We start from the raw sequence: 12,612 nt of genomic DNA, 5'->3' as shown, positions 1-12,612 counted from the left end.
TTTTCACCATTATGTTGAGACAGGCCATGATACAGAAACATTGAAATTTTTTGTAATTCAGAAAATAGAGTGTTCTGTATAAAGGTGGTAATATTCAACAAACTTTACTCCAGTGTGAAGCTAGGTGGATCCGTCGTTTGAATACAATTGTACCATTTGGTTTAAATCAGTGCAATGAATTGTCATGTTTTATTTAAAAACCATTTAAATACCTGTTGGTTCTGATACTGAAATTATGTATGTTTAGTGGAGGTCCCCTTTAAGTTGTTTGATGGGCAACAGCTGTCATTTGCCTTTTTATAGCAGAAGGTAGGATGCTTTGGTAAGCCGTCTTTAAGAAGAATGGGTGTTGATAAGAGTGCAATAGAATGATACGTTAAGGTATTTGTTTTATCTCATGTATTTTGTTAGAAGGGGTGTTGTTTGTATGTTGTTTGCTGTTTGCTGTCATATTGTGTCTTTCAGATTTATCATTTGGCTTTCAAAAAAGCTATCTATAGCGGAATGTGGTTCAAGCTGGCAATCACGTGAGGTGATTTTTACCTTAGAAGCCGACGTCGTTGGTTGGACTCCTTGTGTGTTGTAAGGAAGAAGGAGGTTTTTTGACCCATTGGGAGTTGCGAATTCCTTCAGGAGTCGACATATCAGAATGGATTTTTGTGGACTGTATGGGATTTCCTTTGTAATGGTTTTTATTGCATGTATTGAGAACTTTTGATAAATTTGTAAATATCCTAAGACTTGGTTTTTGTTTTTTGGCACAGTTGATTTTTGTCTCATTCTCTAACTGTGCAACCACTGCTAGACTTTACCCTTTTTTATTTTCTGCAGGGGAGCTGACCTCTGCCACCTGGAGATCAGTTGTAAAAGCAGGAGATCTCCAGGCCCTACCTGGAGGCTGGCAACCCTAACCTGGGGAGGATGGAGTTTTGGGTGGGGAGTGATCTCAGCAAGGTATAATACCACAGAGTCCACCCTCCAAAGCAGCCGTTTTCTCCAGGGGAACTGATCTCTGCCTTCTGGAGATCAGCTGTAATAGCGGGAGATCTCCAGGTGTCACCTAGCGATTGGCAACCCCATCTATGAGACTAGCCCAGAGTCATTCAAAACACAGCAGCGGCAGAAAGCACTCCCCCTCCATTCTCCCTCAAAATAAATTTTGACAAAGATTTTATTCCTCTGACCTTAGTCATCATTATGAGGGGGGAAAACACAAATCAGAAGCACTTATTTAAAATAATTTCTCATGCTCTTTTATTTTGCTGAGACAGAGTATATGATTTAGATCCGACATGAGAAAACATAGAAAAATAATTCAAAGTGATGCCTTTCTTTGATAAGAAAATCCACAAAATACAGCTCAAGAGAATGTAAAATATTCTTGAGAAATATATGACAGCCTTTTTCACCATCCACCTATACATGGATTTCAGATTTCCTAGGAATAGATTCCGCATGAACTTTTTTTGGATGAGGAACCTGTAGGCCTCTGCTTTGCAACCCCTGCTTTTCACAAAGAATTCCAGTCTGTGTTCTAGGGCAGTGGTCCCCAACCTTTTTGGCATCAGGGACCAGTTTTGTGGAAAACAGTTTTTCCATGGACCAGTGTGGGGGGCGATGGTTTCGGAATGATACAATTGTGCACTTTATTTCTATTATTACATTGCAATATATAATGAAATAATTATACAACTCATGGCCTGGTTGCTAACAGGCCATGGACCAGTACTGGTCCATGGCCCGGGGTTTGGGGACCCCTATTCTAGGGTGACAGGTTGGACCAGGTTCTCGTCCCTCAAAGATGTCTGAGAAAGAGGCTTTATGTGCTGTATTCATTTCAAGGGAAGATAACATTACAACAGACAAGCTACTTTTCTGACACCTGGTTCACCATGATGGATCTTTTAATCAAGTGAACCCCTCAAAAGCTTCCTTATGGTTCTTATTTATTACTTTACAGTAATACAGTAGATTTAAATTAAATTAAATTAAATTATTAATTTAATTTAATTGATTGATTGATTTTAAACTTGTCAGAATTTGAATGCTGGATATAACGTTGTTTTTATATAATGCTGTTAGCCGCCCTGAGCCTGCTCTGGCGGGGAGGGCGGGATACAAATAAAATTATCTAATCTAATCTAAATTATCTAATCTAATCTTACATTCCACATTTGGGTCAAATTATCTCTAAGGTGGTTTACAATATTACAAGATACACAGCTTGAGGTGACTCTTGGCTCCTATCTGATCTCTTAGGGGTTGAGTTGCTAAGAGAGACACTGGAGGGGTGATAAACACCTCCTTCCAAGGGTTGCCGACTCTGGGTGGGGAAATACCTGGAGATTTAGGGGGTGGAACCTGGGGAGGGCAGGATTTGGGGGAGAGAGGGACCTCAGCAGGGTACAATGCCATAAAGTTCACACTCCAAAGCAGCCATTTTCTCCATGGGAACTGATGTCTGTTGACTGGAGATCAGTTGTAATAGCAGGAGATCTCGAGGCCCCATCTGGCAAACTGACTCCCCCCAGCCCTCTGGTTTTAAAGCCAGCACTGCTGCTGTCCATGTAAGCCCCACTGTAAACTCAGAGAAACTAGTTTCTCCAGAAAGCATGTGGCGTTAACCAATCTTAGACCTTTTAGAAAATCATTTCACAGTACAGTTGCAGAATGTGACAATAGTGGAAATTGTCTGGAAATACTTCTGCAAAAAATATATATTGTGCTTAAGGTAAAGACCCTTTCCCTTCATGGCAACCTTTATAAGAACAAACATTTCTTTGTTCAAATAAACTTAGTATTTACACTGCATTTTTCCTACATGTTCAAAATGTCCCACGAAAACCTCGAGAGGCAAACTGATATTACTGTCTCCATGTTATAAGATAGGATACATTAAATAAATTATGTAGAATTAATTGAGGTGTTGCTACTCTCTAACGTACAGTAAAGCAAGAATGGAGAAATTGTGTCATATTGGCATGGAAAATGTCATTCAGGTCACAGCTGACTTATGATGATCCTGAAGGGTTTTCAAGGCAAGAGATGTTCAGAGGTGGTTTGCCATTGCCTGCCTCCGTGTAGTGACCCTGGATTTCCTCAGAGGCCTCCCATCCAAATAATAACCAGGGCCAACACTGACTACCTTCCAAAAGCTGACCAGTTCAAGCTAGCCTAAAAAATCAGGTTCTTTGTTATTTTTCCCCCAATTCCCTTAAATCCTCTCTGGTTTTGTTGATATATGTCAGCGTACAGACTAAAAGTTAGAATGACAACAAAAAACCCCAAGTACAGTGGAAAATGAGAGATTCTTGGCCACAGGTACAATGAGACAACGATTTAGCTCCCACCCTGTAGAAAATTCTGTGTGCAGGGTAGGTCAAAGGTTATGTATCAGCAAGTGGGTCAAAGCCAGACAAGGAGCCTAGGAGCACTTTTTGAATTTTATCATTTTCTGGAAAGCCTGTTTGAATTCATCATTGAAAGCTGTGTATATAACAGGATTGATTAAAGAGTTCAGGTAGCCTAGCCAGGTGGAAAAGTCGAACAGGATGGGGGGAAACCAGCAGGCATCATGACAGAGAGGATGGACCAAAGTCATCACAAAGAATGGCAGCCAGCAGACTATGAATGCCCCTAAAATAATCCCCAGAGTTTTGGTGGCTTTCCTTTCTCTGGCAGCCGAAATCCGTTTCCTCTCTAAGACGCTGTCAGCGACTTTGGTCTTCACATGGTTAATAAACACAGGAGAGCCACTGGAATGGGAATGTCCTTCATGAAGGTTTGAGCTAAGGGAACAGAGGGACGATCCTGCTGATCCAGTGATGAGCTGGGCAGTGGTGAAGCGCTTCCCATAGAGAGATGGAGGCTTGAGGATTCGGGATCGGGCGGCGACATAAATCCTACCATACAGTATAATAAGCAACACTGTTGGGATGTAGAAGGCGCCACAGGTAGAGTAGATTGTGTAGGAAATCTGATCAGTGTTCACGAAGCAAGTGCCGATTTCTTCGTGGGCTTTGGCTTGCCTCCAGAAAAGCGGCGGCATGGAGATGCAAATGGAAATAACCCAAACGATGGCTATCATGAGGGCGGCCCTCCCCGCAGTCCGGCGCTTGGTGTATTCAAGAGCATCCGTGATGGCCCAGTACCTGTCCAAAGCGATCACACAAAGGTGCAAAATGGAAGCGGTGCAGCAGGTGATGTCAGTGAATATCCAGATGTCACACATGATCTGGCCCAAAGTCCATACATGGCTGATGGTATAGGGGATGCTGATTGGCATTACGAGGATAGACACCAAGAGGTCTGTGGCGGCCAAAGAGCCGATGAGATAATTGGCAGGGGTGTGGAGTTTCCTCGTAAGGATAATCGTGATGATGACAAACATATTGGAAAGCATTGTTGCCAGAGTTATCACAGCCAAAATCACAGCCAGCGAAACTTGTAGGCCAAGCTTTTCCCGTTCCTCTGATAGTATGCTGGAATTCAGAGATGTGTTTGATGAACCCAAGGCCATTCTCTGCTGTGTGGAGTTTTCCCTTTCAACTTTACATGCTTTTTGAGAGGGTATCTGAATCTTTACCAAAGCCAGGACTTCTGGGATACAAGCTTGGCAAAGACAGCATTCTTACTGTTAAACAGAAGCCAAGAACAAAAGCATTAAATTAGCATTAACCATGATGCATGTAATAAACTCTAAATTATAATCTGCAAGTATGTATTCACAGACAACATAAACTAATGGGGGACAAGAAAGGTCTACCACCTTTTAACGTCACAATCTAAGAAATATTGACATTTATTTTACCTATGCAAGTGCCATCAAGTTGCAAATGATGCACGGTGATCCCAACAAGGGGCTTTCAGGGTTAAGGGAGAAGCAGAGGTGGTTTGCCATTGTCTTCCTGGTTCCCCATCTAAGTACTGGCTCTGCTTAGCTTCTGAGGTCAGATGAGATCAGGCTATACCATACCATTCCACATATCCCCAACATTTATTTCACTGAATACCAACTGTGGCCTTCAGCTCAGCTGCTGTAAATGCAGGAGGAATTCCTACATTCAGACTACAGAAAAGCTGGAAATGATCTTCTGCCAAAGAAACTTCTGAAATGGCCAATGCTTGAGTAGTCTTCCCATATTAGGCTAACCCGTTGTCACCAATGCATAAAATGGTTTTTAGAGCAAGGAATGCTTTCACTGCACATCCAATTACCATTTCCAGTTTGCAATTAACCACAGCTGATTGTACTTCTGGGTTAATTTGTGCACAGACGGTTTCCTTTCTGTGTCACTTACATACACCACCTTGGTGACTGAACTTCTCCTTCTTTGACTCCTCACAGTGGAACCCTTTTATCCTCCCCAAAGCTGATGGCTTTTCCATATTCTATTGCAGGGCTTTTGACACGAAGATGGACACTCTAAAAGTCAATGCTTTTTTATTTTATTTTCTGGGCATGCATTGTCTTATCAACAAACAAGATCTTCAGATATTAAGCGCTGCCCATGTTATGAATGTGTGCATATCCTAATTCAATAATGAGAAGGGGAAACCCGCACCAACCCAACAGAAGTGATTTATCTGCCTAGTGGTTTAACAAACTATCCCTCCTCCATCCCTTGGGATTCCAGGTTTCAGAGACCAAACAGTAGAGCTTTCCAAGAAAGAAGGACAGTTACAAATGTCACTCAGTCTAGCCAAATATGTCTCCCCAGGCTGACAAAAAGCACAGCTCCCTAGCACAGAAGGGCGTTTGTACAGAAATTTAATAAAAATTCCAAAACAACAAAGTCAAGAAAGGAATGTGGTTTTGCAAAAACATTAAATCGTTTTAAGAACATGCTATTTTCCGTTGCTCGGTATCATAAAACTGTAAGCCCTTCAGGGATGGGGATAAATATTGTTCTTTCTGATATATAATTGTGCAAGTCAAATGTAACCTTCCCAAAGCCCTTGTAACACAGTGGGAATAAATAAATGGGCTGATAAATCCACAGTAAAAAGCTCACACAAACACAGCTTCTCAGGTTGCAGAACACAAAACAACTGCTATCTGTTGAGATGGCAGGACCTCTTCTCCCCACTGTTGTGTGTTCACTTTGGAATGGCATCTGAGCCATCACCTACCACTATTGACGGACAAATGTCTTCAAAGCCTCTCTGAATTCAACTTCTGAAAAATCATTCATTGTGATCGAGCCTTAAGATACACTGTCTGTTTCGATGCCAAAGTAATGGAACTCCAAAGAGGAGAAAGACTTGGTCGTCTGACATAGCTCATGATGCTCAGTTGGATCAACAGGAAGAAATGCAGGATGATAGCTCAGAAGTACCTCATGAGGTGTACTGGAATTGCTGGCATCAAGAAAGCCTCTATCACCAAAGCAAGCAGATGGTTTATTTATAACCTAATAAAATGAAGGTCATCGTGGCTAGTTGCTTCGGGTCCCACCTACGCAATGGTGGACTGGCCATTTAATTTACAGGGAAATTTCCCAGTGGGCTTTTGCTAGAAAATTTTTATGGGTGTGGGGGCAAATGAGTATGGTGATGGTCAGCCCATCATTATTTATCTACTTTATTTATAGACCAATATTCTACTTTGAGACTTGAGGTGTAAAACAAAGTAATTAAATAGAATTAGAGATCTAATAAGTACAGTAGAACTAGAATTGCAATATTCACAACGTTTTCACGGCAGACTTTTTATGGGGTGGTTAGCCATTGCCTTCCCCAGTCATCTACACTTCTCCCCCAGCAAGCTGGGTACTCATTTTACCGACCTCGGAAGGATGGAAGGCCGAGTCAACCTGGAGCTGGCTACCTGAACCCAGCTTCCGTGGGGATTGAACTCAGGTCATTTTTATATATATAAAAATGAAAGGAATACTGTGAGACCATGATCGAACGTAAAACAAACAGGTAATATACAGCATACACCAGCGGTGGCCAAACTGCAGCTCAGGAGCCACATGTGGCTCTTCAACGCACATTGTGTGGCTCTTGAAGCCCTCACCGCCACATCAGCTGTCTTAGAGAAGGCATTTGTCTCTTTCAATCATTTCTCCAGGCTAAGCCACCCAGTGACTTGAAGAATGCACTTGAAATTAAAGTTTCCACCTCTCCTTCCTCCTCCCCCTTCTATTTGCCTTCCTCTGCCTCTCAAAAATCTGACTATGTTATGTGGCTCTTACATTAAGCAACTTTGGCCACCCCTGGCATACACTGTGGCACAGACTAGAGTTGCCAGGTCCCCCACCTGGCCACCAGCAGGGGATGGGGGATGGTAGGGCTCCTAGATCCAGATTGGGAAACTCTTGGGCATTTAGAGGTGGAGCCTGAGGAGGACAGGGACCTCAGTGGAGCACAATACAATAGAGCCCACCCTCCAAAGCATCTATATTCCCCAGAGAAGCTGTAGTCTGGACATGAACTGTAATTCTGAGGGATCCCCAGCCCCACCTAGAAGAAAAGTCAGGGTGAAACCATTAACACTTAGTATTCTTACAAAGCATTTATTACAAGAAAATTATAATTAATGTGAAAAACTGTATATATTTACAGGTCTTGTAAATTTTTCATAGGAGCCCACAGCGAGGACCCAATTAACATTCCAAAGCCTCTGTTTCTAAACAGTCTGTAATAGGATTCACAAGAGTGCATCCTGCACTTCTTAAGGGTTAAGAGCCTGCAAATGACTCATTAACAAAAACACTTGAAACAGTCTGTAATAAATCCTTTCACCAAGAGTGCACGCCTGCAATTCATATGGGTTCCCCATGAAATGGCACAAAATCCTCACATCAAACGGATTTCTCAAATCAACAGTTAAGCAAACTCGGCCCTCTAGTATATCAGTGATATGTAAGGATAAAGAATAAGTTCATTCACACAAAGCCAATCCAGGTGAGCTGGTGTCAAACATTTCATTGCCTTTATCAAGACTGGTGGCTTTTGAGTGGAACTGTGGGAAAAAATACACAACATTCAACAATATAAAAAGGTGTGGTTAAAGTTATTTATACACCTTCATAAGTTACATATTACCAGGGCTTTTTTTTTGGCAGAAAAAGCCCAGCAAGAACTCATTTGCATATTAGGCCACACCCCCTGATGTCACCATTGTTTCATAGAGAGCTTTTTTGGTAGAAAAAGCCCAGCAGGAATTCATTTGCAGATCAGGCCACACACCCTGACTTCAAGCCAGCCAGAACTGCATTCCTGTGTGTTCCTGCTAAAAAAACAAAAAAAGCCGTGCATATTACTAATCCTTACATTTCCTCACAATTACATTTCCTCACAAGGCTCTATCTCATTCTTTGTATAGATGGAATGGGTTCTCAAGGGACCATTGTATCTCTCTCTCTATAAAGGTTGCCTTCCTAATTACATTCAGGTGTAGAAATGTACTTACTAAATCTCAGCATATTGACTAAAGATCTGTTTAATGCTTATTTTTTTACAGGGACGATGAAAAGCCCAAACATTGATTCAAACCCAATGGGGAGAAAGTTCTAAGTTTAAAAATAAATCCTGTTTCTTTCTGCAATAACATTTTTGAGACATTTTCCCAACTGTATTGTCTAGTTTCATGTGTATATATCACACAAAATTTCATGTCATCTGCAGTGTGTCCACAACTGGGGCATCTTTGATTACAAACATGTGATTGGTGTTCTAGCATCTGTGTTCGTATTGCACGTGTGGAAATTCCTGTGAACAGGAAACCACAGGAGCAGACCAGCAAACAGACAACTTGTCTGTTATCAACTTTGTAGTGGTTAAGTGTGCAAACTCTTATCTGGGAGAACCGGGTTTGATTCCCCACTCCTCCACTTGCACCTGCTAGCATGGTCTTGGGTCAGCCATAGCTCTGGCAGAGGTTGTCCTTGAAAGGGCAGCTGCTTTGAGAGCCCTCTCCAGCCCCACCCACCTCATAGGGTGTCTGTTGTGGGGGAGGAAGGTAAAGGAGATTGTGAGCCGCTCTGAGACTCTTCGGAGTGGAGGGTGGGATATAAATCCACTATCTTCTTCTTCTTCTTTGTTGCACATGTGGCTAAAGAAGAAAATATTAGATTTATGCCTTTAGCTGGATCTGTGAAACTGCCATCCTCTAGAATGAATTTACATGCTTTGCAGTGTCCACATCTGATGTTACCTTTGACACCTATTATTGTTATATTTAAAAATTTACTCAGTCATTAATAATTCCCATATTGAGTGTCTCAGTTATTGTAATCTTAATAAGCCCCTGAATGTGTCTAGTTGGATCTTGTGTGAGAGGGATGCAATGATTAGTATTATTAAGTAAAGTCCAGACGATGCTATAATAATCTTGGATATTTAGAACCACTATGCCTTCTTCCTTATCAGCCTCAATAATAGTGGTCTCATCCTGGGCCAGTGCTTGTATGGCTTGTCTCTAGTCCCAAGAAATATTTTGCTTGCAAAATTGTATTTTGGATTCTGAGTTTTCAATATCCCTGGTAACAAGACATTCAAATACCTGAATAGAAGCATCGTGGATTGGAGGTATAAAGGTAGATTTTGGCTGGAAAGATAGTATGTCTTCATCTCTATTTTGTCAAAGTTTGGTTTCAGTTGATGACAAAGAAAAAAAAAATCTTTTCTAGTTTCAAAGGGATCATACTTATTGGTGGCAACAAAACTGAAACCCATGTCGAGGACCTTTTATTCAACTTCTGTCATAACTCCAGAAGACAGATTAACAACTAGATCTACCTCATTTTGATTGGTGATTTTTTTTTGCCCTGATCTCATGCTTATAATTGATAGCCTTTTTTAAAAAAAGGTTTAGAACAACTCTTTCTTTCATCATCTGAATCTCTAGATAAGCCCTCTCCTCCTGAGGAATCCTGTTGTGAACCTGAAAAGCTCTGGTCAGACCAGGAGACCTGCTTCTTGCATTAATTAAATCCTTTGAAGTTCCAATTATATATTCTTCCATTATTATAATCATCAGTTGTCTCTGTCAGTTTTTAAAAGTTTTGTCCCTTTAATTTTCTCCTCTAAGTCTTTAATGCATGTTTGTATCTCTTGAATTTTTAATCAAATATTTCTGTATTTTCCTTAAGGTGTTTCTCTAATTTTTCCGTTTCAGCTTCTGGGTTAAGTGTGGCTATAATCTCTGTAGATTCTTCTACTAACAATAACATGAGATCTAGTGAACTCTTGTTTAATATTGCACTCCATTTCTTCTTGAAGTCTTCTGATTCTAAAAATAATGCTGGCGGCTTTTGTATCCTCAGACTTCTTGGAATTCTAGCTACCTTTAAATATTCATTTAAAGCCTTAGCATGCAAATTAACAGTAAATACAGCCTTCTTTTCTCTGTAAATCTTCTACAAGGAAACCGAAAGCTCTGTCTCTCAAAACAGAGCTTCCAAACCAAGAATGCCTATCATACCTTCTGCAGCTAAAACTCCGCTCATTGTTCTTATTTTATTTGGCGTAAACAAGCTGAGGTTCTGGCTTTCTGTACCTTGGACTGGAGGACAAATTGGCTAACTTGTCTAAAAATTCTTAGGCCTATTATGCAAAGGTGTTTTCCCTCGCTTTCACTCTGCATGTCCATTGGGTGTTCTGCATTGATTTCCCTCCCTTCAGCACGCGGTTTGCTTTCTGATCACTGTTTCCTTGGGGTGTTTGTTGTTAGAGTGCTTTTGTACCGGTTTCCCCCCCCTTGTTTTACTTCCAAGTCGAAGTAATTCAAAAGCATAGATTCACTCGGATTTCCTGCCTGCCCCTTTGCTGCCCTTCAAAGGTCACTCCCTACCCACACCAAGGCCATTCCCACCCACTCTGCACCTTCTGCCATCCTCCCCCATTCATCAGTGTGCAAGTTCCATTTCCCCCTCATTTTTAAATTTTATTTTTTGTTACAAATTGCATGAATCTAGCAATCCAAGACTATCACTAGTTTTGGATTGCTGAATTTAAAAAAATTTAAAAGATGGGGTTTTTTAAAAGGAGCTCTGCAAGGTTTAGTTCCCTGTTGACAGGGCTTTTTTTTTAGCAGGAACGCACAGGAACTCAAGTCTGGCTGGCTTGGCACCAAGGGTGTGGCCTAAATGAGTTCCTGTTGGGCTTTCCCCACAAAAAGTCCTGTGTGGAACAATGTTGTCAGGGTGTGGCCTAATATGCAAATGAGTTCCTACTGGGCTGCTCCTACAAAAAAAGCCGGGTGTGGAACAATGGTGATGTCAGGGGTGTGCCCTAATATGCAAATGAGATCCTGCTGGGCTTTTTCTTCCAAACAAGCCTTGCCTGTTGGTATTGACTTGGAAGGGGGATTGGAGAGGAGGCAAATGACAGCATCTCCAATGCAGGGGTGGGGGAAGGATTTCAGTGCTGCATGCAAACAAAATAAGGGGGGAGGGGTCATCAGCATGAAATGAACTTGACATGAGTTGTAGAAGGAGAGAGACACTGGGATGGGAAGCCTAAAGCTTTGGAAATTTCCCCCCTTTAATGCTTTAGTGAACAAAATTTGGGACCGTTTTGGCAGTCTCTGGAAGCCTACCATTAAAATGGTAGCTGAGTCACATGGACCTTCTGTGAACCGCCAAACTTAAGGATCGCTTGAGATTGATTCATTTAGAGAAAAGAGTACAATCGGCACAAGAGAGGCTCCAAAAAAACTGCCAAGATTGCAACCAATGTGTGGGATCAAATTAGATAATCACAAAGAGAAAACCACACAAATTTGCATGGGAGTAAATTAGCATTACTGTGCAGCTTCACCAGGGCATCGGTGAAAATTTTTCAGTTTAGTGGCACAAAACGAAAAAAGCTCTCCAGAGCTTCTGCCAGAGGACTCCTCTCCCGTACAAATTGCAGCTCCGTGCAAAGCATGGTGGAGTTGCCGTCAACTTTGCACAAGCAAGTGCACACATGCATGTTGCCAGTGATCACAGCCTGCAATGACATTTTGTAATTAACCACACATTCTGTACACTCTTGACATGTTTCCTCATATTATGAGATTGTGTGACTCCCATTTTTCACAGTGGCTGATCACAGCAGAGAATCCCCTAGTGTTCTGCAAGGGGGCATTACAGCAGCTTGTCAGTTTCAAAAAAAGTTTTGTCAATCTCCACATCAGTTTCCACCTTTTGATTGTGTTCTTTTTTGATCCCTTTCACTCAACAAACTAAGCTAAAATGCATGTGCAAACCCTGAGGATTTAAATAGAAGGTACTTGCTGGATGCTGCTGTGTAGCCGTAATAGGGCAATTGCATAATCTTGTTTTTAAAAACTTTGGACATCACCCCCATGTCACAAGTAATGTTCCACCCCAATTTAGAAAAGTGAATTTTTAGAATTTTAGCCGCAGAGTAAACACACTGGAAGAAAAGAGCCCTGTAAGCTCTTGGAGGACTGGCTACATCAAGGGTGTATGGCCTAATATGCAAAGGAGTTCCTGCTACAAAAAAAAGTCCTAGTTCTATGCATAAAATTTAGCACTTTCAGGGTTCTAGATATGAACCTATCCATTGCCCTACAAAATTAAGTTATTAAACTGATGCCAAATGAGAATCGCAATATACAAATCACAATTGTAAAAGCTATCTCAACATGATTTA

The 12,612-nt window shown here is 41.4% G+C and overlaps 1 protein-coding gene across 1 annotated transcript; it reads right to left on the bottom strand.

Annotated features, from left to right (window-relative positions):
• Positions 1-3,354: 3,354 nt before the first annotated feature.
• On the bottom strand, positions 3,355-4,519 carry HTR1D (5-hydroxytryptamine receptor 1D). The gene has a single exon (XM_060258002.1). The coding sequence runs from the start codon at positions 4,517-4,519 to the stop codon at positions 3,425-3,427; it is 1,095 nt and encodes a 364-aa protein (XP_060113985.1). The 3' UTR covers positions 3,355-3,424.
• Between the last annotated feature and the right edge of the window lie 8,093 nt (positions 4,520-12,612).

Source organism: Heteronotia binoei, chromosome 17, assembly GCF_032191835.1.
Source record: "Heteronotia binoei isolate CCM8104 ecotype False Entrance Well chromosome 17, APGP_CSIRO_Hbin_v1, whole genome shotgun sequence".
Lineage (NCBI taxonomy): Eukaryota > Metazoa > Chordata > Lepidosauria > Squamata > Gekkonidae > Heteronotia > Heteronotia binoei.
The sequence above is the reverse complement of the archived record's forward strand: the minus strand, read 5'-3'. Positions and strand labels throughout refer to the sequence as shown.

What these genes read in the sequence shown, in the direction of transcription:
- HTR1D (XM_060258002.1), bottom strand. Translation starts at nt 4,519, where the DNA reads ATGGCCTTGGGTTCATCAAACACATCTCTGAATTCCAGCATACTATCA.